The sequence below is a fragment of the Podarcis liolepis genome (assembly GCF_965112155.1).
Source record: "Podarcis liolepis genome assembly, chromosome: 7".
In the NCBI taxonomy this organism is placed as follows: Eukaryota; Metazoa; Chordata; class Lepidosauria; order Squamata; family Lacertidae; genus Podarcis; species Podarcis liolepis.
In genome coordinates this window covers 21,255,263-21,281,407 of record NC_139561.1, presented here as the reverse complement: position 1 = coordinate 21,281,407, position 26,145 = coordinate 21,255,263, and the positions used below count along the sequence as shown (strand labels likewise).

At 46.7% G+C, this 26,145-nt stretch overlaps 1 protein-coding gene across 1 annotated transcript in view; it reads right to left on the bottom strand.

Annotated features, from left to right (window-relative positions):
- Positions 1-26,145, bottom strand: part of LOC310711284 (tyrosine-protein phosphatase non-receptor type 11-like) — a 59,333-nt gene that overhangs the window by 13,379 nt on the left and 19,809 nt on the right. The window contains exons 2-6 of the mRNA XM_083513051.1: positions 14,651-14,773; positions 7,567-7,761; positions 2,105-2,297; positions 1,141-1,260; positions 834-947 (exon numbers count right to left, since the gene is read on the bottom strand). Coding sequence (XP_083369177.1) covers positions 834-947; positions 1,141-1,260; positions 2,105-2,297; positions 7,567-7,761; positions 14,651-14,773 — 745 coding nt within the window. The remainder of the gene's footprint in view (positions 1-833; positions 948-1,140; positions 1,261-2,104; positions 2,298-7,566; positions 7,762-14,650; positions 14,774-26,145) is intronic.

The following is a 26,145-nucleotide window of genomic DNA, read 5'->3' as shown; positions in this document are numbered from 1 at the left end:
CCTAAGGGGCCTCATTATGGCAAAGTGCAATATCCGAACTGGATTGGGAATCTGTTGGCAGGAGGGGATCTCCTTTGGGTGAGACACAGAGGGGAGCAAATGGCTCGCCCATGTGAGCAATGGGATGGGAACTGCTGTCAAGGCGATTTGGTTACATTGAAAACCAAATGTCCTCGCTCTTCCTTTCCTCTTGCTTTCTCTTTCTTCAGGTTTCTCCTTTCCTTGTCTTTTCTTCCTTCTTTTTTCTCTTTTAAAGTAGCTGTTTTATCTCAGCATATTATAAAAAGATACTTTGTCATGGGTATGTATTTTTGTGTATCTTTGAATAAGTTTCAATAAATATATTTAATAATTATAAAGGGAAGCAGTTGGACTCACAACTGTTTAGTTCAGTTCTAGGACGGATTTGTTGATTTATTGATGGTTTCTTTACATTTTTATTTGCAAGTTTAACAAAATTAAAAAGAAGGAAATATAAAAAAGAAAAGAAATATTTCTATTTTTACTACTGTTGTTATTCTTACTCTTAACCCTCCATGACCTCACATTTGTTTATGGTTAAAACCATTTTATTTCAGGAGTACTTTGCAATCAAAAAAATTCTTTCTTTCTGATGAACTTTGTTCAAATTTCTGATGTTCAAAATGTTGCTCTACATTTTGTCTAATGTACATATATCTTATTTCTTGCTATAAGCTGCTTTTAGAGCTAGGATGGTAAAAAGTAGGATATACATGTTTAAAAGAAATAAATAAAAACAGATGCGGTATTTGCCAAACTTGGGGGTTTTGTGTGGAGTCTGTAGTTATCTAATTCTCATTTTTCCTGTGTACCTCAAACTCCTCCCAGAAGCCTTGCTTGGCCTTCTCGCTGTGGTCTGCCATTTTGTTCAGTTCCTTTACCCGGTTCTCGATGTTGGCGGCAATGATCCGTGTGGCATTGAAAGGCTGCAAGACAGGGATGCACAGAAGACAACTTCACAACATGAAGGGCCAAGAAGAGAGAGAGGGGCTGAGTTGGGGTGGCAGGAACCAGAAAAAGGACATCCCTGGAGGACACAGCGAAGGCAGGCCCCTTCCTCGGATGGCTTCTCCAATCAGGGACAACTCGGTCCCACCTAAATAACTGTTGCCATGTTACCTGTTTCAGGTGTACAACTGCCCCGGACTTCTCCACCATGGGGTTTTTCTTGTAGTGCTCCACTAAGTCCGTGAGGGTGTCAAAACGCTCGCCACCTCCAACATCGTATTTTCCATCCAGCTGTGGGGGGAAGGCAGAGTTATGACTGCAGAAATGAACACACACAGAGAGACTGAGGTAGAGGCAGAACAAGATGTGGACTAGGACAATGTTGACTCAAATCCTCACTCCGTACATGATCTCAGATCTCACCTTGGCCTAATTCAAAAGGGTGTGTAGTGCAGTGAAAAGCATGTTAGTCGAGGGAAACCAAAATTCAGTCTCATCCAAGAGGCTTCGCTAGGCTTTCTGCCTCTTCGATTTGTTGCAAGGATAAGACTTGCTTATTTTTTGAGGGCGGAAGGGGAGAAAGGAACCATTCGTGCCATTATTTATAAATCTAATCTAATCCTATCTATCTATATACATATATGAGAACTGTTGGTTTGCTTGGCATATGAATATCACTTAAGAAAAATTTTGCATAATGGTTCCTGAGATCAAGAAGCAGAGCTTTCGTCTACGTTTGGGTACAACTGGGTGCCATTTTGAATCAAGATGGCGGACCTCACCTCACAAAAGTGCAGTTTTTTGGGGGGGTTCTTAGAAACCCCAAGCGACACTGGATACGAGACTACTATTATAAATAAATAATAATTCAGCTCACCGCAATTGCTATTATTATTATATTTAGTGATGAAGGCAGAACAGTTATTGCCATTTTACAGTCTTGAGAGTTCATTGGCTCAAAACAGGCAAATGGCAAAACCTTTCACTGTAGCACCAATGCCTGTCCATCAGCACAATGGATTAAAGCTCAGCGACAAGGAGAAACTTCACGTTGGATTCCCACCCCCGACCCCCAGGTGGATTTAACTAGAAACCTCTGAGGAATGTCTGACAATCTGCTTTCACAACACCTTACCTGGTACCGGATCATGATGTGAGTCACCCGGGGTTTCCGGTCCCCAGTATCAGCTTTGTCCTCATTCGTCAGCACTGACAAAACGAAGTCTCCAGGCTTGCTCTGGCTGCCCCTCACCAGGAAGCTCCCGGGCTTGCCCTTCTCGGTGAGGAGCTTCTCAGCTTCTTTGCCCGTCAGGTGGCCGTGGTACCATCTAGGAAGGGAAAGAGCTTTAGGGAGAGAGTTTGGGGTGGTGCAGTAGGCCAAGAGATCAGGAGTTATGGCCAACTAAGTTCTGGGACTTAGGGACGCGGGTGGCACTGTGGGTTAAACCACAGAGCCTAGGACTTGCCGATCAGAAGGTCGGCGGTTCGAATGATGTTCAAAAGCACATCAAAGTGCAAGTAGTTAAATAGGTACCGCTCCAGCGGGAAGGTAAACAGTGTTTCTGTGTGCTGCTCTGCTTCGCCAGAAGCGGCTTATTCATGCTGGCCACATGACCCGGAAGCTGTACGCCGGCTCCCTCGGCCAATAAAGCGAGATGAGCACCGCAACCCCAGAGTCGGCCACGACTGGACCTAATGGTCAGGGGTTCCTTTATCTTTACCTAAGTTCTGTCTAGAGCAGTGTTTCCCAACCTTGGGCCTCCAGCTGTTTTGGGACTACAACTCCCATCATCCCTAGCTAGCAAGGCCAGTGGTCAGGGATGATGGGAATTGTAGTTCAAAAACAGCTGGAGGCCCAAGGTTGGGAAACACTGGTCTAGAGTATGATTATTTATTGAATTTACATACCGCCCTATACCCGGGGGTCTCAGGGCAGTTCACAGAATAAAATCAAGATATAAAACCACAAAATACCTAATAAAAATAAAAACAACAACCCAATAGCTGCCGCCGCCCCCCAGAAAAACCATTTTAAAAGGACATAGGATGTAAATCAGATCAACCAAAGGCCTGGTTAAAAAGAAACGTTTTTGCCTGGCGCCTAAAGGTGTATAATGAAGGCGCCAGGCGAACTTCCCTGGGGAGAGCATTCCACAGATGGGGAGCCACTGCAGAGAAGGCCCCGTTCTCGTGTTGCCACCCTCCTCTTGAGGAGGAGGCACACAAAGAAGGGCCTCAGAAGATGATCTCAGTGTCTGGGTTGGTTCAAATGGAAAGAGGCAGCCTTTGAGGTATTGTGGTCATTGAAGGCTTTAGAGGTCAAGACCAGCACTTTGAATTGGGCCCGGAAACTTATTGGTAGCCAGTGCAGTCGGACCAGGATTGGTGTTGAGGCAAGGAAGAAGGGCTACCCCTATGCTATCCATATAATCAGTTATCAGTAATCACTATATTCAATATATATTCATATATGCTTACACATAATCAAGGCTTACAGTATTTTATAATCCATTTTGAATCAAAAGGGAAGCTGTGCCTTAGCTAACTGCAAACTGCTTGGAACAGCAAAGTTAGGAGCCGACCTTTCCCCTACAAACATCCGTGTACCCTGGGCAAGGGGAAGACGTGAATCAGAGATTCTGGTACAAAATCCCCTCAGATACAGGCTAAATTAATCCACAGAACAGGAAGAGCAAAACCACAAAATCTCCAAACTCCCTGTCCTGTCATAACTAGGGGAGAGGTTAGACTGAGCGTCACTGCAAGCATCGGAAAGCAGAACTTGAACCCTGTGCTTGACCAGGAGCTGGTAGCGTGACAAGAGCTTGCTGATTGGCTGATTCTCGCTGACAATATTGTGAATCCCTCATGGTTGTCTCATGATCTATGATTTGCTCAGGTATAAAGACCTCTGGATTTCTGTCAATCAGGGTCCCAGTTCCTTTTGGAAGAGATTCCAAACTGGGTCCTTATTGCCTGGCAATAAACCTCACCTTCTTATTCTCCATTGCTGAGTCTGCCTGATCCTTATTTTGCACCAAGCGAGCACCCACTTACTTTCATGTGCTTCAGTGTAATATGCTTAAACCGTCTTGCTCCGGTGAGCAACCTGGCCACTGAATTCTGCACCATTGAAGTTAATGGGCAGGAACACAGGACACTGGTACAGAATCACGACCCCTGGGTCCATATAGCTCGGTAGTGTCCACACTGACTGATTGTCCGCCTCGCCAAGGTTCCAGGCAGGGCATCTCTCCCAGTCCTGCCTGGAGATCCCGGGGATTGAACCTGGACTCTTCTGTAGGCAAAGCAGATGTTTTGCCAATGAGCTACAGCCCTTCCCTGGACCAAAGTCAGTCATGGCCCCTAGCAACAACGGCAATGTTCCACCCTTCACTGTCAGAGGCAGTAGACCTCTAAATACCAGTTGTTGGAACTACATTTAATCATAGCTAAATTTCATATATTTATAGTCAATTTCAACATTGTGAAACAGGTTTGCTCAAGGACATGTTCCAGGCAGGCGGGGAAATACTAAAGGTATTAAAGGTAAAAGTAAAGGGACCCCTGACCATTAGGTCCAGTCGTGACCGACTCGGGTTGCGCGCTCATCTCACTCTATTGGCCAAAGGAGCCAGCATTTGTCTGCAGACAGCTTCCGGGTCATGTGGCCTGCATGACTAAGCTGCTTCTGGCGAACCAGTACAGCGCACAGAAACGCCGTTTACCTTCCTGCTGGAGCAGTCCCTATTTATCTACTTGCACTTTGACGTGCTTTCGAACTGCTAGGTTGGCAGGAGCAGGGACCAAGCAAGGGGAGCGCACCCCGTCGCGGGGATTCGAACCGCCGACCTTCTGATCAGCAAATCCTAGGCTCTATGGTTTAACCCACAGCACCACCCGCGTCCCACTAAGGGTATTAGTTAGCATTAATATAGTAAGCCCGCAACTTGTGCACATTTAACTTGCGTGCATTCAGCACTTGGCAATTTTTAAATTTTTTTTAAAAGGAAGTAGAAAGGGGGGCAGATTAAAAAAGACTTTGGCAATCCCACCTGCTATTGCACCCAATGTGTTTTGACTATATGCGATTTTGGCTTTAGGCATGATGCTTGGAATTCAACCTCAGCGTTAAGTTACGGTGTTACTAAGGATACAAAGCGGAGCTGGAGAGGGGTGTGGCCTGGGGAAAGTGGGTGTTGCTTAGTAGGGGTGTGGTCTGGAAAGAACCCCAAGGGCCATCCTGGCCTGCAATTTGCCTCCATGCCTGCTTGCATCATGGGGGCGCAGGTGTATAAGGGAGAGAGAAGGCAGTCCTGCAAGCTCCACCCCCTTTCCCTTCTAGACCCACCTACAGTTGAACAGTGGGCCTCACAGATGTGATGATACATGAGGCTTTAGCTTGCCTCTTCATGTAAATTTTTTACACACATGCCTACTTTATATGTGGTGAGCAGATACGAATAATAATAGTGATAGTGATAGTAGGAATAATAATAATAGCCTGTCCATTCTAAGCATAGGGGAGAAACTGATTATTTGCATTTTAGTGAGAAGAAGCCAAAACCTGATAATATTTCAAAAATTCTATCTCCCCCGAATTTTGCAATGCAACTCTCCATCCAAATAATGCATATACTGGGAGGGAAAGTGTGCTGGAAAATGTGTGTGTGAAAATAACACAAGGAAAATGCATTACATTAGGAGAGAAGTTGCAGCAAAAATGTACCGTATTTTTTGCTCTATAAGACTCACTTTTTCCCTCCTAAAAATTAAGGGGAAATGTGTGTGCGTCTTATGGAGTGAATGCAGGCTGCGCAGCTATCCCAGAAGCCAGAACAGCAAGAGGGATTGCTGCTTTCACTGCGCAGCGATCCCTCTTGCTGTTCTGGCTTCTGAGATTCAGAATATTTTTTTTTCTTGTTTTCCTCCTCCAAAAACTAGGTGCGTCTTGTGGTCTGGTGCGTCTTATAGAGCGAAAAATACGGTATATATTAGTTAAAACTGAATATAATAATGTGTCCATTAGGAGAAATTTGACATGAAAACATTGGTGGATTTTCATGGGGTGGGGAGATCGCCAATTGCTATGGAAATGTGGAGAACGGAATGGAAAACTGCAAAAATGAGAAAACGAGAAAAAGCATGATTGACAGATTCCTCCATCCTGACTGCACACCTGAGGCAGACACCAGCACTAGGCCTCCAGTCTGCCCCATAAGGAAGGCCTCTCTTTCTTGTAAGCTTGAACCTCTACCACTTCATCCCTAGATGGCGCCATCTGCCTATTTTGAGGAGTGACTCTCTTTCCCCACACAGCAAAACAAACCCCTCAACATGGAGGTACTTTCTGCCCCTGGGTCCTAGAGGTTCCTATCTTTATGTAATCAGCCCTGGCTGTGAAGAAATGCAGGAATCAAGAGATAGGAACAAGAGTTAAGCAAACACCTGGAAATCAAGGCCCCATCTTTAAGCTGTTGTGGCTTCCCCCAAAGAATCCTGGGAGCTGTAGTTTGTGGATTGGCGCTGAGAGTTGTTAGGAGACCCCTATTCCCCTTATAGAACTACGATTCCCAGACCTCCCTGAGAAAACAGATGGATCGTTAAACCACTCTAGGAATTTAAACTAGCTTTTTAATAGTTTTTAGTTCATTTATGTGTAAATCGCCTTGAGACCACGGCTCAGAAACTAATAAATCAACTATTGCGATGCTAATTGTAGCTCTGTGAGGTGACTGGGAGTCTTCTAACAACTCTCAGCACCCCTAACAAACTACAACTCCCAGAATTCCTTGGAGGAAGCATGACTGTTTAAAGTGGTACAATACATGTATAATGCAGATGGAGCCCAAATTTGCCAACAGACCCAGGGCCCAGGTCTGGTATCGCCAAGCAGATGCCAGGACCCGCTAGGGACTCCTGCCCTATTCTCCTCCCCATTCCTTAATCTTCTTCCTCAGGAGGCTGCCATTTTAAATCCCCCACAAAGCCCCAGAGTGATTCTACACCAGAGGCATTGTGGGAAATAAACATGGTGCCCACCTGATCAGAAAGTGCTGGGTAAGCCTAACAGAGGTATCCAACTGGTACAGGATGGGGCCCTTGACACAGTAGCATGCTGAGAGCTGCTTCTATAACAGACATGGAGAACCTGTGGCCCTTCAGATATTGTTGGACACCAACTTCCATCATCCATGATCAGAGGCTATGCTAGCTAAGGCTGATGGGAGCTGGAGTCTAGCAACCCCTGGAGGACCACAGGCTCCCCATCTCTGGAAGCCTGTGACCCTCTAGGTCTGGGTTTCCCAAACCTGGGCCTCTAGTGGTTTTGGGACCACAATTCCCATCATCCCTGGCCACTGGGATCCAAAAACAGCTGGAGGGCCACAGATCCCCCAGCTCTGATCTAGGAAGCAGCAGCAGAAACTACGATTCTTTGCATTTATGCAACACTTGAAGTTCAAAGCAGTTTACACGCATGTTCCGTCTCTCTCACAACCACCCTATAAGGTAGGCCAGGACGGTGCCCAGGGAAGGTCAGTATGAGAACACAGCATGCAAACAAGGCTTGATCTGGGGCAGGAGCTCGCAGCTCACCTCTCCGAGGTGGGATCTTGGCAGTTGAGAGGAAACTTCAGCTCAATGATGTTGCTGTTCTTTTCTCGCAGGAGACCCTGCTGTTCGGTGTAATACTGGACCAGCTCCGCCAACGTGGCAAACTTCTCCCCGCCATACAGGTCGTAGTAGTCCCCGGAGTTCTGGATTTTGATGTGGGTGACTTCGTCATTCCTCCTGGAGCCGGAAAGCGGTGGCGAGCGGGAGAAAGAAGAGAACAGAATTTGTAACGCTGGGTATAAAGACAAACAAAAGCATCATATTCAGTGACCTATCAAACAACCAGCAAATGATGGATGGGGCAAATCCATTGCAGTTTCGCCCCCAACCTTAGGCTCCCTACAATTCCACATCTGTTTGTGAACTTTTTTTTTTTGGGGGGGGGGTAGAATCATGAAAATTGATCAGCATTTTAGGACTCATTTTGCACTGTCTAATATACATATTTTTGCAAGGTGGTTTCCTGTGATATAAAGCATTTTTCCATGTTATTTTCACCAATATATGCATTTATTATATGCACCCTTGACCCCAGTATATGCATTTTTGCACACGCTACTTGCCTACAGTCCCCAGCATGGTTTAATTACCAGCCCCCCTTCCCAGGGAAACCTAGTATTGTGAAGGGAACAGAGGTTTCCTAACCGTTCTTGGCACCCTTAACGAACTACAGCTCCCATAATTCTTTGGGGGAAGACGTAACTGTTCCAAGTGACATCGTGATGCTTGAGAGGTACGGTGTGAATGTGGCTTTGGGTTCAAAACCCCACCAAGTCCTGAAGATTATGTGTCACTCGTTGTCACTCTACCAAAAAGGGTTATTGTGTGGAAAAATGGGGTGGGGTGGGGGAGGAAAAGAGGGGTCTAAAAATGAGCTAACAACTGATTGTAACACCTGTTTGCAAAACAAACCCTGGAAGCAAGAGGCTACATTGGGCAGGGGGCAGAGTCGTAGGTTGGCATTCAGGTGCAAATCTTCACTGGGCCTTGAAGCTCTTTGAGAAGGAGAAGGAGAAGAAGAGTTTGGATTTGATATCCCGCTTTATCACTACCCGAAGGAGTCTCAAAGCGGCTAACATTCTCCTTTCCCTTCCTCCCCCACAACAAACACTCTGTGAGGTGAGTGGGGCTGAGTGTGACTAGCCCAAGGTCACCCAGCAGCTGCATGTGGAGGAGCGGAGATGCGAACCTGGTTCACCAGATTACGAATCTACCGCTCTTAAACCACTACACCACACTGGCTCTCTCTTTCTCTCTCTTGGGGAACTCTGGCCAGTCTCTCTCTCTCTCTCTCTCTCTCTTTCTTTCTCTCTCTCTCTCTCTCTCTCTCTCTCTCTCTCTCTACATGCACACTTGTTGTAAAGACAAATTTGGTGTGTGTGGGGTAGAATCACACACGCTGCTCTGAGATTCCTGGATCAAGTGCCAGCACCAGGGACTTCCCCGTTGATGCCGACAGGGCCTTTTCAGTGATGGCTCCCCGGTTGTGGAATGCCCTTCATTAACCTTCGGAAGGAAATGCATTCCTGCTCCCCTTGGCAGAACAACCCTGTTCCTGGCAACCCCAAGATCACTGGACGGAAGAACGTTTCTGACCATAACTGCTTTTAGACGTTTGCAATAGTTTTTTTGTAGAATGCTTTCATTTGTTTTAGAATGCTTTCTTTTTTAAAATTGTGTATCTGTTTGCCGCTCTGGGCTTCCAGGGGAGGAAGGGAAGGCTATAAATTCAATAAATAATAACTAAATCAAAAGTGGGATAAACATCAGCATCAGAATATCTGCACAGCCAGGAGGGTCAGAAACCGATGCAAGGTTTTGTTTGGTTTTGCTTAATGTGCATTTTTGGGGGGTTTTAAATAGTATAGGCATTGGCACTATGAATAAAGACTCTGAATAAAGGTCTAATTCAGTATAATAAGGCAGTTTCCCGTGTTCCTAAATGAGCCCAGCTCTTAGGGGAGAGTCCCCTGCTGCCAATCTTACTGGAGTCCCACAACTGGGAGTGACCAAACTCACTGGCCCACCAAGCTTTTTAGAAGCAGACAACCCCTCCCGGACTGAACTCATCCATCAGGCGTCTGGAGGCCTAAAGGGGCCAGCTCAGCAGGCAGGCAGGCAGCCTCTTAAGTGCCTTTAAATGCAATTAGCCTCCCTCCTCTTAGGAAAGCCAGGGAGGGGAGAAAAGGGCAGAAAGGGTCCCCAATGGGACTGCGCTGGTGCTCTCAGCACTGCTAATAGCCAAATGGGATTAACCCGTTCTGTGCTGGGAAGAAGACGACGACAGAAAGTTCTCACAAACCACTGCTTTCATCCTAACTGGTTTGATGAAGTTTTTTTAAAAACGGGAAGCCTATAAGGGGTGTCCAGCATCCCTCTGGGGTATCAGAGACCAGTGTATTTCTTTGCATTATTATTGTCATTGTTAAAGCTTTTTAATGATACAAAAACTAATCTATATAAAAACAAAAGCGGAAAAAGGAGAGAGAGAGAGAGAGAGAGAGAGAGAGAGAGAGAGAGAGAGAAGCATGTATGGGGAGGGGACAGAAAAGAAAGAAAAAAGGAAAGGTGATAGGAAAGGAAAGGTGATAGGAAAGGAAAGGTGATAGGAAAAGGAAAAGGGAAAGGGAAAGGGAAAGGAAAAGGAAAAGGAAAAGGAAAAGGAAAAGGAAAAGGAAAAGGAAAAGGAAAAGGAAAAGGAAAAGGAAAAGGAAAAGGAAAAGGAAAGGAAGGCTTCCAATTCTTTATCTGTCAGTTACATACAAAGAATTATTCAAAACATTTGCTCCACAATAAGATTCTACTTTCCAGAAACCAGTCCAGTGGTACCTTGAGTTAAGAACTTAATTCATTCTGGAGGTCTGTTCTTAACCTGAAACTGTTCTTAACCTGAAGCATCACTTTATCTAATGGGGCCTGCTGCTGCTGCTGCGCCGCCGGAGCACGATTTCTGTTCTCATCCTGAGGTAAAGTTCTTAACCTGAGGTACTATTTCTGGGTTAGCGGAGTCGGTAACCTGAAGCGTATGTAACCCGAGGTACCACTGCATTTTTTCAATCTTCAAACCCAAATATTGCAAGTTTGCAGACCAGAGTCTCTCCCAGATGCCAGGGACTGGACTGGGGACCGTCTGCTTGCAAAGCACTGAAACTATGGAACTCACCGCCACAGGAGGCAGTGATGGCATCCCAGCTTGATGGCTTTATAAGCAGATTCTCTCAGGGAGGAGAGTGCCACTGATGGCTGCAAGCCACGATGGCTCTGCATTGAAACCACAAGGGCTTGTGTACTCAAACCCTGTTTGTGGGTTTTCCCACAGGCATCTGTGAGAACAGGATGCTGGGCTAGAGGGGCCATTGGCCTGATCCAGCAACCTCATCTTTCATTCTGGCATCTCATATGCTCATTGACACGATTGCTCCTGCATGATCCTGGAGCATTACTGAGCTGAGAATGAATGTGGTAAAAGCACGGGAAATATTTTTAAATGGGCAGGCTATGCTACCACCTGGGAAAAAGTGTGCAGTTCTAAAACGTGGGTGGGGGTGGGGAATAAAAGAGGAAATTACACACAATCCTTTGCAAATGACCAGGCCACCACACAAATGCTTCTCTGCCAGAACCGCCTACATCTAAACGCCCGACAATGCTTCCGTGGAGTCACGCTCAATTTGTTTGATGCCAAAATCGCTTCTGCACAAAGAAGGGACACCTGTGGCCTCGCCACAGAGGCAGCTATTGAGCGAAGGCGGCAGGGTCCCTCTCCAAACCAGCAGCTGGATTAAATAATTACATGAAAACGGCTGCGGCTGCAAATTTCGCTTCGCGGGAGAAGAACCTCCGTCGCCCTCAGATCCGTCTTGGCGCGGTTTTAGAAAGGAAGACGGCTCCCTTTCCCTCTCCGAAGCACACAGCTGCAGCTGCTAATTACCTCAAAAGCTCTCCAAGATATGAAAGCTGAACCGCCAAGAGTGCCGGGATGGGGTGCCCTTGCCTGCCGATTGGCAATAAATCCGTGCTGCCCTCAAAAACGCACACAGGTGTCTCTGTCACTACCATGTTTGACAGAGGCCAAAACTGTTCCTTGTAAGATTCACAGTGGAGGGGGGTGGGAAATATGTTCAGCTGCTGGTTGGAGCTCAAGACAGAGAGGGGAGCGGTAAAGAAGACTGCAGGGACCCGAGTTCATATCCCGCCCAACCTAACCTACCTCGCAGGATCGTCGCGAGGAGAGAGAAGAAGAAGAAGAGTTTGGATTTGATATCCCGCTTTATCACTACCCGAAGGAGTCTCAAAGCAGCTAACATTCTCCTTTCCCTTCCTCCCCCACTCTGTGAGGTGAGTGGGGCTGAGAGACTTCAGAGAAGTGTGACTGGCCCAAGGTCACCCAGCAGCTGCATGTGGAGGAGCGGAGACGCGAACCCGGTTCCCCAGATTACGAGTCTACCACTTTTAACCACTACACCACACTGGCTCCCCAGAGAAGTCTACGAATAAAAGTTCCACAGAATTGGCTGCTAGGTAGCAGAACAGACATCATAGAGAGGAGAATGAGGCAGGAGATGCAGAGATGTGCTTGCTCTGCGCAGGATCCAGAGCAGCATCTGGGGGTGTTAATGCTGCGAGTACTTCCATCCTAGGCTTAGGCTGTATCTATGTGTAACTAAAACCGTATGTCCTACTACAGGCACCAGAATCTCCACTGGTCCATTCAAAGGAAACCAAATTCTAGGATAGCACTACAACTCTTGGAGTCTTTAAATACAGTGGTACCTCGGGTTACGAACACTTCAACTTACATTTTTTCGGGTTACGAACGATTGTAACCCGGAAGTAAGTTGTCCAAGCTCTCGGAGGCCTCGCCGCTGCCTGGAGGGAAACCCGGACATCGGCGGGGCCTACGGAGCTCTCTGAGGCCTCCGCGAATGCCGGGAACCAAGCCCTGACATCCGCAGTGCCTAGAGCGGTTCTGCAGATGTCGGGAGCCAAGCCCTGGCATCCACGGGGCCTGCAGAGGCTCTGCGACTGGGCTCCAGCCGCAGGAACTCTCTGAGGCTTCCGCGAATGCAGGGAGCCAAGCCCATTGGGATTGTGGAAAAGGACCCTGAGCGCCTCCAAACAGTGAGTTTGGAAATAATTTTTTTTCATCTAAAATACTGTCTTATTTATTTTATAGTACAGTACACTGATTATTGCCTTCATTTTATGGATCAATGGTCTCGTGAAACAGTAAAATTCGTGTTAAATTGCTGTTTTAGGGGGTGTTTTTTCATCGTCTGGAACGGATCAATCCACTTTCCATTACTTTCAATGGGAAAGTCCGCTTCAGGTTAAGAACGCTTCAGGTTAAGTAGAGACTTCCGGAACCAATTAAGTACTTAACCTGAGGTACCACTGTACTTGGAGCTTTGGGGGGGGGGAGTGGGGGAATGTAACAATAACAAAAATATTCCTGCACCTGCTTAGAGTGTAAGCAAATAGGGGCCACTTTCACAAAGGGAAATTTCTGTAGCCATGTGACAATGTGGAAGAGGAGGCAGACACACTATTATCTAGCAATATCTCCTCCCCACTCCCCCTGAAATAATCTGCATTATAGCTGCAGCCAAGAACATGAGAGCCGCTCTCAGAAAACGTCCCCCGTTTTCCATGCTAAATGGATTCCTCGTCCAGAGGCTCTTCAAACTCCCTTTCCTTGGCGCTTGCGTTTCCCCGAAGGCTGGCTTGCGGCCCAAACACCTCTTAGAGAAATGCACAGAGCACCAATTCCTGCTCCTTAAATTATTTACCGAGATCCAGCTACAGCTGTAAGTGGATGAGCTTATTCCCTGCCCTCTCCCCCCGCCCCCAGCAGCTAAACATTCAGAGGTTTGGAAAGATCAAGAGGGGTTTTTCCAAGCCGGCGGACTCTGCCCTGAGATCACCGGATGGTTTGGCAGCAGCCCCAAGGAAGCTGGCCAATTTGCAGCTGCAAGAACACTAGCAACCCATGCAGAGTGTGCCTCTGAGCATGCGCAGAGCGCCTCATCTCTCGCACAAGAGTTCTTTTTCACCTGATCAAAACAGTTTCATTTTGCAGGACCCTCTCTTTCTCCTGCAACTTTCAAACAAAACAAAACTGTTATTCAGATGTGTTTCTGCCTCTGACCATGGAGGCAGAGTATCGCCAGTCCTGGCTAGCAGTCACTGATAGCCTTCCCCTCTATTAATTTGTCTAGTCCTCTTTGAAAGCAACCCAAGCTGGTAGCCTGGGGAGGTGAGGCACCAGTTAGCTATCATTGGTCTACACCAATGTTTCCCAAATGTGGGTCTCTAGCTGTTTGGGGACTACAAATACCATCATCCCTAGCTAGCAAGACCAGTGGTCAGGGATGATGGGATCTGTAGTCCCGAAACAGCTGGAGACCCAGGTTTGGGAAACATTGGTCTACACTGACCAGCAAAGTCTCTCCAGGATTTCAGCCCTGCCTGGTTGTATCTTCTGCATACAGAGTAGCAGCTCTGCCACTGGTCTTTCCATCCTTCTTGTGGGTGAGCAGAAAAACTCTGACTGTCTGATGTGTACTGAGTGTGAGGGCACAGAAAATGTTTTGATGTTGCATAATAATAATAATAAATAATAATAATTTATTATTTATACTCTGCCCATCTGGCTGGGCTTCCCCAGCCACTCTGGGCGGCTTCCAACAAAATATTAAAATACAGTAATGCATCAAACATTAAAAGCTTCCCTAAACAGGGCTGCCTTCAGATGTCTTCTAAAAGTCTGGTAGTTGTTGTTCTCTTTGACATCTGGTGGGAGGGCATTCCACAGGGCGGGTGCCACTACCAAGAAGGCCCTCTGCCTGGTTCCCTGTAACTTGGGCTTCTTGCAGGGAGGGAACTGCCAGAAGGCCCTCCGAGCTGGACCTCAGCGTCCAGGCTGAATGATTGGGGTGGAGACACACCTTCAGATTCGTTAGGATTCGTTCCACTCAGAATTTGTTCCGCTGAGAACATGGCACCATGCTATTGGTTCCAAGCTGGCCCATCCACCCCAAAGTTGTTGGTTTTGAACATTTCATACCTGACGGATAAGGTGAAGTCTCCCGGGTTGCTTTTACTAGGCCGGGCTAAAAAACTCCCATGGACTCCTCGGGTTAACAGCAACTTCTCCGCTTCAATGCCATTGATGTTTGGGTGAAACCACCTGGGGGGGGGGGAGCAGAAGAGAATCACAGCATTAATAAAAGGATGATACAGAGCATTCTTCCAGGATTAAGGGATGGATACACACTTAAGAAGAGTCCTGCTGGATTAGGTCAAAGGCCCACCTAGGACAGGATCCTGTTCTAACAGTTGCCAACCAACAACAGCAACTCTCCCTTCTTGCAATTCCCAGGAACTGGTATTGGGCAGTATCCTGCCTCTGAAGCTGGCCTACAACATAGCCATTGTGGCAAGTAGCCACCGACAAGCCTTATCCTCCATGAATTTATCAACCCCACTTTTAAAGCCATCCAAATAGAATATAAGAAATTGGACGAGGTCAAAGGTTCCACCTAATCTAGCATGCTGTTCCCACAGTGGCCAGCTAGATAACTATGAGAAGCTGGCAAACAGGACAGCAAATATCCCCACTTGTGGTTTTTTTCATTAAAAAAAAAAATGGGAATGGAAAGTTAAGACTCCTTGCACCTGTAACAATTGCACCTGAGCGTTCTCAGTGGAAAGCTTTCGGAAGTCCCTCTAGGTTGGTATCTGGGCAGAGACTTAAGAGTCTCTGTGTGCATCGGATGAAACCAGGTCATCGTGGCGGTGGCTCATTGCTATCAAATGTGATGAGCTCACGGGTGGTTCTACGTCCTCTGGGCTTCCCCTAGGCAGATGCAGCCTTAATATAGATCCCACAAATGATTATTTTGCATAGCTCTGAGGCACCTGTGGCCGGCATTGGCTCGGTTCCCCTCCCACGCCCTGCCTCCAAAACCCATTTGCTGATTGTTTTATTTCAGAACACAATAAAATAAGGAGAGCTCTATGTGGTGGGAATGTAAAATTGTTTTAAAAAAACTTTTGGGAAATGATATACGAATTGATAAAAAATTTTAAAATAACATTTGTTTTTTAAAAAACAGAAGCCTTTTTGCTAGGCATTTCAGGTCAAGAACTGCCAAAAGAAAAATGGAAAATATTTATGTATGCTACAACAGCGGCAAGAATCTTATTAGCTCAAGGGTAGAAGAAAGAAGAAGTACCAACGAAAGAACAATGGCAAGAAAATTTGAGGAACTATGCAGAATTAGAAAAGTTAACAGATAAACTGCATGAAAAGGACAATAGAAACTTTAAAAATGAATGGGAATCTTTCACAGTTTATTTACAAAAATAACATAAAGAATTGGACTCATTGGCAGGTTTTGAATAAACACCCACAATTTTATTTAATTAAAACATGGAGGAAGATAATGTAATGATATTTTGTGTATATTAACATGCAGAAGATAACAATTTTTGTAACAAACCAGAGAGAGAAGATGAGGGAAGTCACCGGAGAGGCCATAAGCCTGCAAGATGGATCTGAGCGCAACAACTCTCCCCACTTGTGATTCCCAAGAAGTGCCGTTCAGAGGAATATTTACTCCGAATGGTGGTAGAACATGGGCCTTCACAGGTAGTATCCATTCATGGCCTTATCTGTCACAAATTTATTTCAGCCTCTTTTAAAGCCAGCCAACTTGGTGGCTTTACTTCTTGTGGGAGTGAGTTCCAGAGAAAACTAGGGGAATTGTTATCCATTCCCTTAAGGAAGGGGGTTGGTTTGCAGTCAAACAACATCTAGAGCAGGCATAGGCAAACTCGGCCCGCCAGCTGTTTTGGGACTACAACTCCCATCATCCCTAGCTAACAGGGCCAGTGGTCAGGGATGATGGGAGTTGTGGTCCCAAAACAGCTGGCGGGCCGAGTTTGCCTATGCCTGATTCACAGCACCCATATAGGATCATTGCTCACGGCAGCTGGGGATATGGGGAACTGTTGTCTCAAGGGACACAGGTTCCTATGGAGTACAGAGCAGGGCTGATTCCAAGTTTGATGGGCTCCTTCCTACCTCTGTGCTACCTCATGGGCTCACCTGACAGTGGTGGGCAGCAGCAATACTCTAAATGAGCCACCATTTTAATTTGCCATAATACCCACAGAGCAACACTGTCTCGGGGCAATACAGGAAATTAAGATGGCGGCACTCAGGTGCTGAGTCTTGGTTTAAGAAGAGGTCCAGGGTTCGGGTCAATAACAATGGGTTGGGTTTGAGGATTCTGGGTGCTGATGCCAGGTCAGATATACAGTGTTAAGAGAGAAAAGCATGTCAGACTTGGCATTTTAGGGGGTGAAACTTAACTTTTGCAAATTTCTTCAGTGAGTGGTCTTAAAAATATGCTTTGGGGTATAAGGAATCCAAATCTGCTATTACTTTTGTGACTGGACAATATTTAGCTAAGTACGTCTACATTTGATGACATAAACTGCTTTCGGAAAATGGAAGAATTTTAATTTTACCTTCTGATAATATCAGGTAATGCTAAATAATAAAAAACAATAATATATAGTCGTACCTTGGATCCCGAACGCCTTGGTGCTTGGATGTTTTGGCTCCTGAACACCGCAAACCCAGATGTGAGTATTCCGGTTTGTGAACGTTCTTTGGCACCCGAATGTCTGATGCGGCTTCTGATTGGCTGCAGGACCTTCCTGCAGCCAATCAGAAGCCGTGCTTTGGTTTCTGAATGTTTTGGAAGTCGAACGGACTTCCGGAATGGATTCTGTTTGACTTCCCAGGTACGACTGTATAATATAAATGAAAAACTTGGCAATCATGTTTAATGATTTCTGTGCAATCTTACATACATTTTACTTACCAATCAAAACTAAATTATATTCATTTAACGAAAGTACCGTATCTTTCAAATTCCCAAGTCATGCTACAACTTTTTAGCACCCCTCATTTGGGGAGTTTGAAAGCTGAAAAATTCAACACACCCTAATGTGCAAGGGTCAGTGAAAGATTCCTTCTTCCCATACACAGGTATCCATCAAAGCCAGGTCATTTTATTTTCTGTTGTAGCACTTTTAACTCCCTGTCTATTGATGCCAGGAAAGAACCCCCTTCTGTTCTTTATAGAAATCTCCCTGAAACATTTTTTGTTTAAGCCAACAGCATATCCAGAAAAACAGGTTGCCTGCAATGCTAGTCCTAAGTAGAGTATACCCATGAAAATGAATGAACTTACATCTATCAATTTCAGTTGGTCTATTCTGAAAACAAACAGCCCTGGGTATAACTAACCCTCAGAATGCAAACCTGCCTTCCAATCTGCATTTGCTTACAGTTTATTTTAATTCTCTTTTAAGCATTCTTAAAATACCTCCTTCTAACACTTTCATTTTTATTTCATAAACCACTTAGCAGGGGTCAGCAAACTTTTTCAGCAGGGGGCTCGTCCACTGTCCCTCAGACCTTGTGGGGAGCTGGACTATATTTTGAGGGGGGAAATGAATGAATTCCTATGCCCCACAAATAACCCAGAGATGCATTTTAAATAAAAGGGCACATTCTACTCATGTAAAAACACACCGATTCCCGGACTGTCCACGGGCCAAATTTAGAAGGCGATTGGGCCGGATCTGGCCCCCGGGCCTTAGTTTGCTTACCCATTACTTAGAGCTTTGATTACAAGCAACGACTGTATAACGGCTGTGAAATAAATACAGTGGTACCTCGGGTTAAGTACTTAATTCGTTCTGGAGGTCTGTTCTTAACCTGAAACCATTCTTAACCTGAAGCACCGCTTTAGCTAATGGGGCCTCCTGCTGCTGCCGCGCCGCCAGAGCACGATTTCTGTTCTTATCCTGAAGCAAAGTTCTTAACCCGAGGTACTATTTCTGGGTTAGAGGTGTCTGTAACCTGAAGCATATGTAACCCAAAGTACCACTGTAAATCTGCAGTGCCGCTTCCACACTATTGGACCAGTTTGCCCGACACACAACTTCATCTACAGAGGAGTGGTTAGAGTGTAGCACTAGGACGTCGGAGACCAGAGTTTTCAAATCCCCACTCGGCCATGAAGTGAACTGGGAGTGGCCAGCCTAATCTACCTCACAGGGTTGTTGTGAGGATACAATGGAGAGCAGAAGAACTATAACTCCGTGTAGGAAAATGTGGGGATATTAATGTAACCCATCAACAAAGAATCCATTGACCAGCCCGCTATCACTCCACTGCAGCCGAAAAACTAGAAAAGGCATCTGACCATCACACAGCGAATGACTCACTTCTCAGCGACGGGAAGATCACCAGGAAGGAAGAGGGAGCCAGCTTAAAATAGCACCAGGCAACCAGTTTTAACGCCATTAGCTCTGAAATAAGGTTGTCAAAAAGGGTCAGGACTCTCCTCCTCTTAATGTCCTGGCTTGCAACAGAGGGAGTGATTACTTTAATAAGAGAAAATAAAAAAGAAAAATGTTGCACGGCCCTTTTGATGGAGCCGAAAGGAAGGAGGTTAAGGGGATTGGAAGGTTCTTAGGGTGGTAAACAACTCCAAATTGTATATGTTTTAAGCGGATGCTACAAAAATGGTCCAAATATTTATAGAACCTGCCTCTCCCAAAACACTTGGAGGAAGCTTCCGGCAATCAAACAAAAAGTAAGTCGATACAATTAGTGCAGAGTCATTTCGGTGACCGTAAAGAGCCGCCTGCTGGTTGCTGGATCAGGCCAAAGGCCCACCTACTCCAGCATCCTATTTTCGCAGAAGCCAACCAGGGACCTATATGGGAAGCCCACAAACAGCAACTCACCTCACAGGGAATGCAAGTGGCGATTTTGGCACTTTTCCAGATGTAATGTCTTCCATAGAGATGCTGCTTTGGGGGCAGAGACCCATTGGAGAGGAGGGCCCTCATCCCCCCAGCACACACCCTTCTCCATACTTTGCATACTTGGGAACCCATTGCCACAACATGCACGGACTGTTAGGATATAGTTCCGTTCCACCTTAGAAGGAGCAGGCATGACTGTTGTGTATCACATGCCTGTTTACTTCCAGCACAGGTCTGCTGGGAACTTCCGTTTGTATATTGCTTTTGTATTGCTGTTTGCTGGAGACGAAGGGAAGCAGACATGTTTTTCCTTTGTTCCTGAACTATGCTGAATAAATGCCTGTAAATAACGCTTACACATGTCTCTGTCCGCCACTTCCGTTGTGAGAAGTTATTCACTGTGCTGATAAGAGTGTGCCGAGTCTCTAAAGGTATATGAGGCTCGTGTCATTGATTGACACGGAGATTGCCCGGCTGCCGGCCGGTGGCTGGAGCCAGCTGGGGGCCTGCCAAATGCCCCCTTCTCCCCAGCAGTATCCCAACAACAGGGTTATGGGCCCAGATCCACAGCGCTTACAGGAGAGGAAGACTGCTGATAGCTGCTGCAAGACACCGGCAGAGACAGAGGTATGTGAAGCTGATCGTCCTGGCCGAGGCTAGAAGGCTTTTGAAGTCCATGCCAAGAAGCGATTAGACCGAGGAGAGAGGCAGGCCTTGTAATTTTCGAGCACCGAATTTAGGCCACTTCCTGTTTTCAAGTGGGGAGGTGGGGCTCAATCGCATACAAGCAAATGTATGTTGTGCAATGAGAGCAGATCAAACACACCTACCCCCTTTCCCATTTTTTTTCTCAAATGGATTTTTTGCCGTAAAATGCACAGGGGTACCTGCCCCCGCTCCCGAATTCATGCCAGAAAGCCCAGTTCTAAATTTCAGCCCAGATCTCTGAGGCCACGTTTAACGCCATACATTTAAAGCCCTGTGATATCATTTTGAGCAGTCATTAGTTCCCTCCCCCAAAGGATTCTGGGAGCTGCAGTTTGCTCAGGATGTTGAGAGTTTTGAGGAGACCCTTATTCCTCCTCAGTGGAATTCCCAGAGTGGTTTAACGGCCATTCCCTCTTCTCAGGGGATTCTGGGAATTGTATTCTGTGTGGGGGGAATAGGGGCTTCCTAAAATCCATCACCATCCTTAACAAACCACAGGTCCCAGAATCCTTTGGGGAAGCCACAACTGTTTTAAAGTGGTATCGTGATGCTTTACATGAGTGGTGTGAACGGGGCCTGATACAATTGGCAGCAGTGGCGCAATGCCCTGCTCTGTAACCAGGACCCTCTCCAGAAAAGGCAGCTTTCGGCAAGGCAAAGAATTGCCCCTCTAAACATTGTTTTGCCACAGCTGAAAGAACCAGATAATGAGGTTTAATGAGACTTAAGGATGAGACAGAGTGGCTGAACATCACAGATTAATGTTCTAGCACACCAGGAAGAAAAGGCCATAAGGAAGACGGAGTGCAAGGCAGCACCATTAGCTGGTATCAAAGAGATGCAGCTAATCAAGAGCAGCTATTAGGACTTTGAAATGAGATTAAAAGGCTGAATCTGGTCAGATAAAGGAAGTGGCTGACCACATAGCCCAGTTCACTGCTTCCAAGAGTGGTCAGTCGGGTATTTCTGGATGCTCCTGAGCAGGGGATTTATAGCTGGGTCTGGGGACCTTTTTTCAGCCTGAGGGCCACATTTCCTTCTGGGCAATATTCCAAGGGCCACATGTTAGCGGTAGGTGGGACCAGGAGCAAACATGGGCAGAGTATAGTACTCAGCAGCAATGCACAATAGGCAATTTACTTGGATCAGCATAACTTCAGTCTTATCCATAGCTGCCTAGGAGTAAGCTCCATTGGACTCTACAATATGTTTCCTGCTGGCTGCCTAGGTTCAACTTGCAGAACACATTTGAGCTTTCACAAAAGCTCCTCTGCCAGCTGAAACCCAACCTTTGGTTTTCAGAGAGAAAGGCAGGCAATCATGCAAAGAAGTGCTGCTGTCTATACTGGCGAGCATGAAGCAGGGACCCCATCAAAAGAAAGGAAAGAAGTACCCAGCCTCTGCTTGATTCTTTGCCAAATTCCCCAACTTCACCTATCCTAATCTGCCGCAAGCAAACTTGAAAGCCTTATTGTTGCCTCATTAATTTTCCAGATGCTCTTTGTCCTTGCTCTTGCTTTGAAAGAAACAAGTAGGCCTGAAGGTAAACTCTAGTGCAAACTCCTTCCATTACTTCCTTAGACAAATGGCTCAGATCTACAGTTCTGCAAGTTGCTGTTTCAGGATATGTTTTGTTCAGAATGTTTGTGACCAGTGTGGGTACCAGAATGCAATCTCGTATGCTTGGGGTAGACTTGCAGCTGTCCTTAGTCCCAAATCAAACTGACTCACTCTCATGCTAATTTCTCCTTCTTGTTTTGTTTTTGTTTTTTGTTTTAAAAAGCTTACATAGTTCTAAAGGCCAAGTTCTTTCCTCGGCCATTCAGATTGTTTAGAAGAGGCATTATCATTCTCTCGCCTCCACATTTTCCGTATGGTTTATCGGCAAACATAAAAGCTAGGTGGTCCTTGCAAATGGAGCTGTCCGGATGAGCCCCCTTGTTTTGACATTTCTGGAGGAAGGGAAAGCATTTCTAAGAAATCATAATCATAATAATATTTCTGCTTTAATTCCGAACCCCTCCAGAGTTAACTGGGAAGGGGGAAGGGGAGTGAAATTAGAAGGAAAGCGGGGGCGGAACGGTGGAGAGACAGGAAACTTTCCCACAAGTTTTGAACTTCAGAAGGTGGCTACATGCAGAACAGGCTGCGGTACAATCCTGGTCATAGAATCGTGAAGTTGGAAAGAACCTCAATGGGTTATCTAGTCCAACCCCTTGAAATGCAATCGTGAAGTTGGAAAGCACCTCAATGGGTTATCTAGTCCAACCCCTTGCAATGCAGGAATCTCAACTGAAACCACACATTTAGAGCACAGAGCAACAGGGGTATTAAAGGTAAATGTAAAGTGACCCCTGACCGTTAGGTCCAGTTGCGGACGACTCTGGGGTTGCGGTGCTCATCTCGCTTTACTGGCCGAGGGAGCCAGCATACAGCTTCCGGGTCATGTGGCCAGCATGACTAAGCCGCTTCTGGCGAGCCTGAGCAATGCACGGAAACGCCATTTACCTTCCCGCCGGAGGGGTACCTATTTATCTACTTGCACTTTGACGTGCTTTCGAACTGCTAGGTTGGCAGGAGCAGGGACCGAGCAACGGGAGCTCACCCCGTCACGGGGATTCGAACCGCCGGCCTTCTGATCAGCAAGCCCTGGGCTCTGTGGTTTAGTATTATCTCCTTATAAATCAGAGTGCCAAAGCAAAAGGCATGCTGGGAAATAGCGTGGCACATTTGATTGGTCTGGATTAGGCCCAGTGGGGAACCTAGCTGCACAAGCGGAAGGTGCTAGGTTCAGTCCCCAATGGCATTTCCCAGTCCCCAAGGACTGGTAAAAACAGCTTGCCCAAAATCTTGCAAAGCCCAGCCAGCACCAGCAATACTGAGCTAGAAGGAACAATGGCCTGACTCGGCAACTTCCTGCATTCTGCACCCGGTGCTCTATAACTCCCATCAGTCCCAGCCAGCATGTTGGGGGTGGGAAGTGCCTGGTTAGCAGAGGCTGATCTAGAGAGTAGGGAACACAGAATCTTCAGAACCATAAATCCCATGTGTCAAAACTAAAATAAATGCCTTAACTAAACATGCCACTGGATCTCATGGGCGTGGCTTTATTTGTTGCTAATGAGAAAGGGATGATGGGAAGGGATTTCAACTCAAAGTTAAAACCCCTATGTGGCCCCCTCCAAATGTTGCTGGACACCAGCCACATGGCTAAGAGAGAGGGATGATGGGAGTTGTAGTCCAGATACATGTGGAGGGGCCAAAGGTTCCCCACGCCCGACGGTGCTGTGTTAGGTGGACCTAACGGTCTGACTCAGTACAAAACACTTTCCTTTGTTCCCATGTCTTAAGGGAAAGGTCGTTGCTCAGTGCTAGAGCACCAGCCTGGCATGTTAGAAGGTCCCAGGGTCAACTTCCAACATTTGCAGCTGAAAGGGTCAAGCTAACATGGAATTGGAAAAAAATATGACTTCTCTGCCTGTGACTCTAGGGAGATTTTGCGAGCCAGAGAGGAAAATACTAGGCTCAGTGGCCAAGTACGTCGTCTAACCTGCTTTAGCTTGGAGCTGCCTCTGTGACAGATGATTTGGTGGGGAGGCACGGAGACCTAATTTTCAGGCCTCAAAAAACAGTCATGGGCCGCAAACACAACTGTTTGAGGATGGGCGAACATCTGTCAGGGATTCTTTAGCTTTGACTGCCGGGGGTTGGACTAGATGGCCTTTGGGCATCCCAACCAACTCCATAATCCTAATTCTAAGACGTTTGGGTTGCACTTTTACTCTGAGTAGGCCCACTGAAATGAATAGGCCTAAGTGAGTCCTGTCCACCCATTTCATTGGTTCCACTCTGAGTTAATGTTAGTTGGCTACAACCCATTGTTTGTTCATTCCTAACACACACACACACACACACACACACCCTTCCCTCCCACCAAACAGGATCCGTTCGGTCGATGCGGACTGTCTGGCTTCCGCCCTGAAGAAAAGCGTCTCCATCGTCCTGGGATGTGACACTGCAGCCAGTGACAGACACTACAGCGTGTAAATCTGTTATTGAGGTTTCCCTGACGGGATGCTAAATTTAGAACTCCTACCAAAACGGGGGGGGGGGGGGGGGAGGGAGAGAAAAAGCCACCTCTGTGATGAATGCCTTGTGCCAGGAATTTGGCCTTTTACAGTGTTTTTCCTACCTTTGTATAGCGGTAAACCCTGCGAGAGAGTTCTTTTCCTCTCCCTAAAAATGGCGGGGGGGGGGGAGCGGAATAAGGGAGAAATCCTGCATATTAAGTACAAAATTATATTAATTATTCTCTAAGCATGGAACCTGGTGTAGCGCAGACAGAACCACTCAAGAAGGAGGTATCGGCAGGAGCGAAGGGTACCCCAAGTTTTGCAGAAGTGCAGCAAATCTTGAGAAAATAACACACACACCCTCCAGAAAGTACACAGCTCTGAGCATGCTCAGTAGCATACAGTGGTACCTCGGGTTAAGTACTTAGTTTGTTCCGGAGGTCCGTACTTAACCTGAAACTGTTCTTAACCTGAAGCACCAGTTTAGCTAATGGGGCGTCCTGCTGCCGCAGCGCCGCCGGAGCATGATTTCTGTTCTCATCCTGAAGCAATGTTCTTAACTTGAAGCACTATTTCTGGGTTAGTGGAGTCTGTAACCTGAAGCGTATGTAACCTGAAGCGTATGTAACCCGAGGTACCACTGTACAATGCTGGTTGGTCTTGCATGGGCGGAATGGATAATGGGGAAGAGGGATGGAACGGAGTAACTTGAAAAAAGGTCCTGGCTGGCTCACACCACGATCAGAAGGAGGGAGCAGAGACCTCACAGCTGCTGCTTACTCACATAATTCTATAAAAGCACACACGCCGGGTGAGAAATAGTACATGGAGGAGCACTGAAAAGAAAGAAGAAAAGTTGGCAGCGTACACCGATTCACCCTTCAGAGAGGGCTTGGGGTGCCCAGGCTGACACACATGTTTTTCAGTCGAGTTGCAGGTGATTAATTTTGCGGGGTAGAGGAGAACAGACACGAATGTATACTGAAAGGGAAAGAGTGGGTGGAGAGGATGAAGGAAACCAAGTCTTTTCTTATCAGCACGGGTCCAGCTGCCGCTCAAATGACTATTTTTTTCTTTTTTGAGAGAGAGAGAGAGCGAGACAGGATCTACCCAGTCAAACATTTCCTTCCAACACAGCTGGGGGTGGCAGGCAGGAGGAGAAGGGTGTTAATGTTAAGAGTAGGGTAGAAATGAACCCGGCTCAGTGGTTAAGAGCATCTGCTTGGTGTGCAGAGGGTACCAGGCTCCATTCCTAATGGCGTCTCCAGGTACAGCTAGGAGGGACACCTGCCCGAAACCGCAGAGACCTGCTGCCTGTCAGTAGACAACACTGAGTTAAGGGGACCAAAGGGACTGACTCTGTTGTAAAGGCACCTTCCAATTTTCCCGTGTCTGGGGATAAAGGTCGTTGCAGAGCATCTGTGGCTTGGTTAGGACAGCTGACTCCCAAAACCCAGACTGAGAAGACCCAGTTTGCCACACCTCCCCACTTAAGGAGAATCTGCACATGCTTTTTAGTGAGAATAACCGAGCATGCACAGAGTAGTTTTGCTTTGCGCCACAGGCATGGAACAGAATTGTTTTCCCGATATGCTGAGCAGAAGTTGTTGTTTTCTCAAGTGCCCATAAGGCCCAAACAAGAGCGCTGCCGCAGGATCAGGCCAAAGATGCTTCTAAGTCCAGCGTCCTGTTCTCCCAGTGGCCAACCAGATGCTCCAACGGGAAGCCCAACAGGAGAACTTGAGCTCAAGAGCAACTCTCCCTACTTGTGATGCCCAGGACTGCTATTCAGAGGCACCCTGCCTCTGACAGCAGACCCTCCAAGTGTCCCTATTATTCCAGGGACAGCCCTGAATTTGCAGAAGCCATCCTAGTTTCTGATTTGATCCTGGAATGTCTCACTTTTCCTTAGGACGTCCCTATA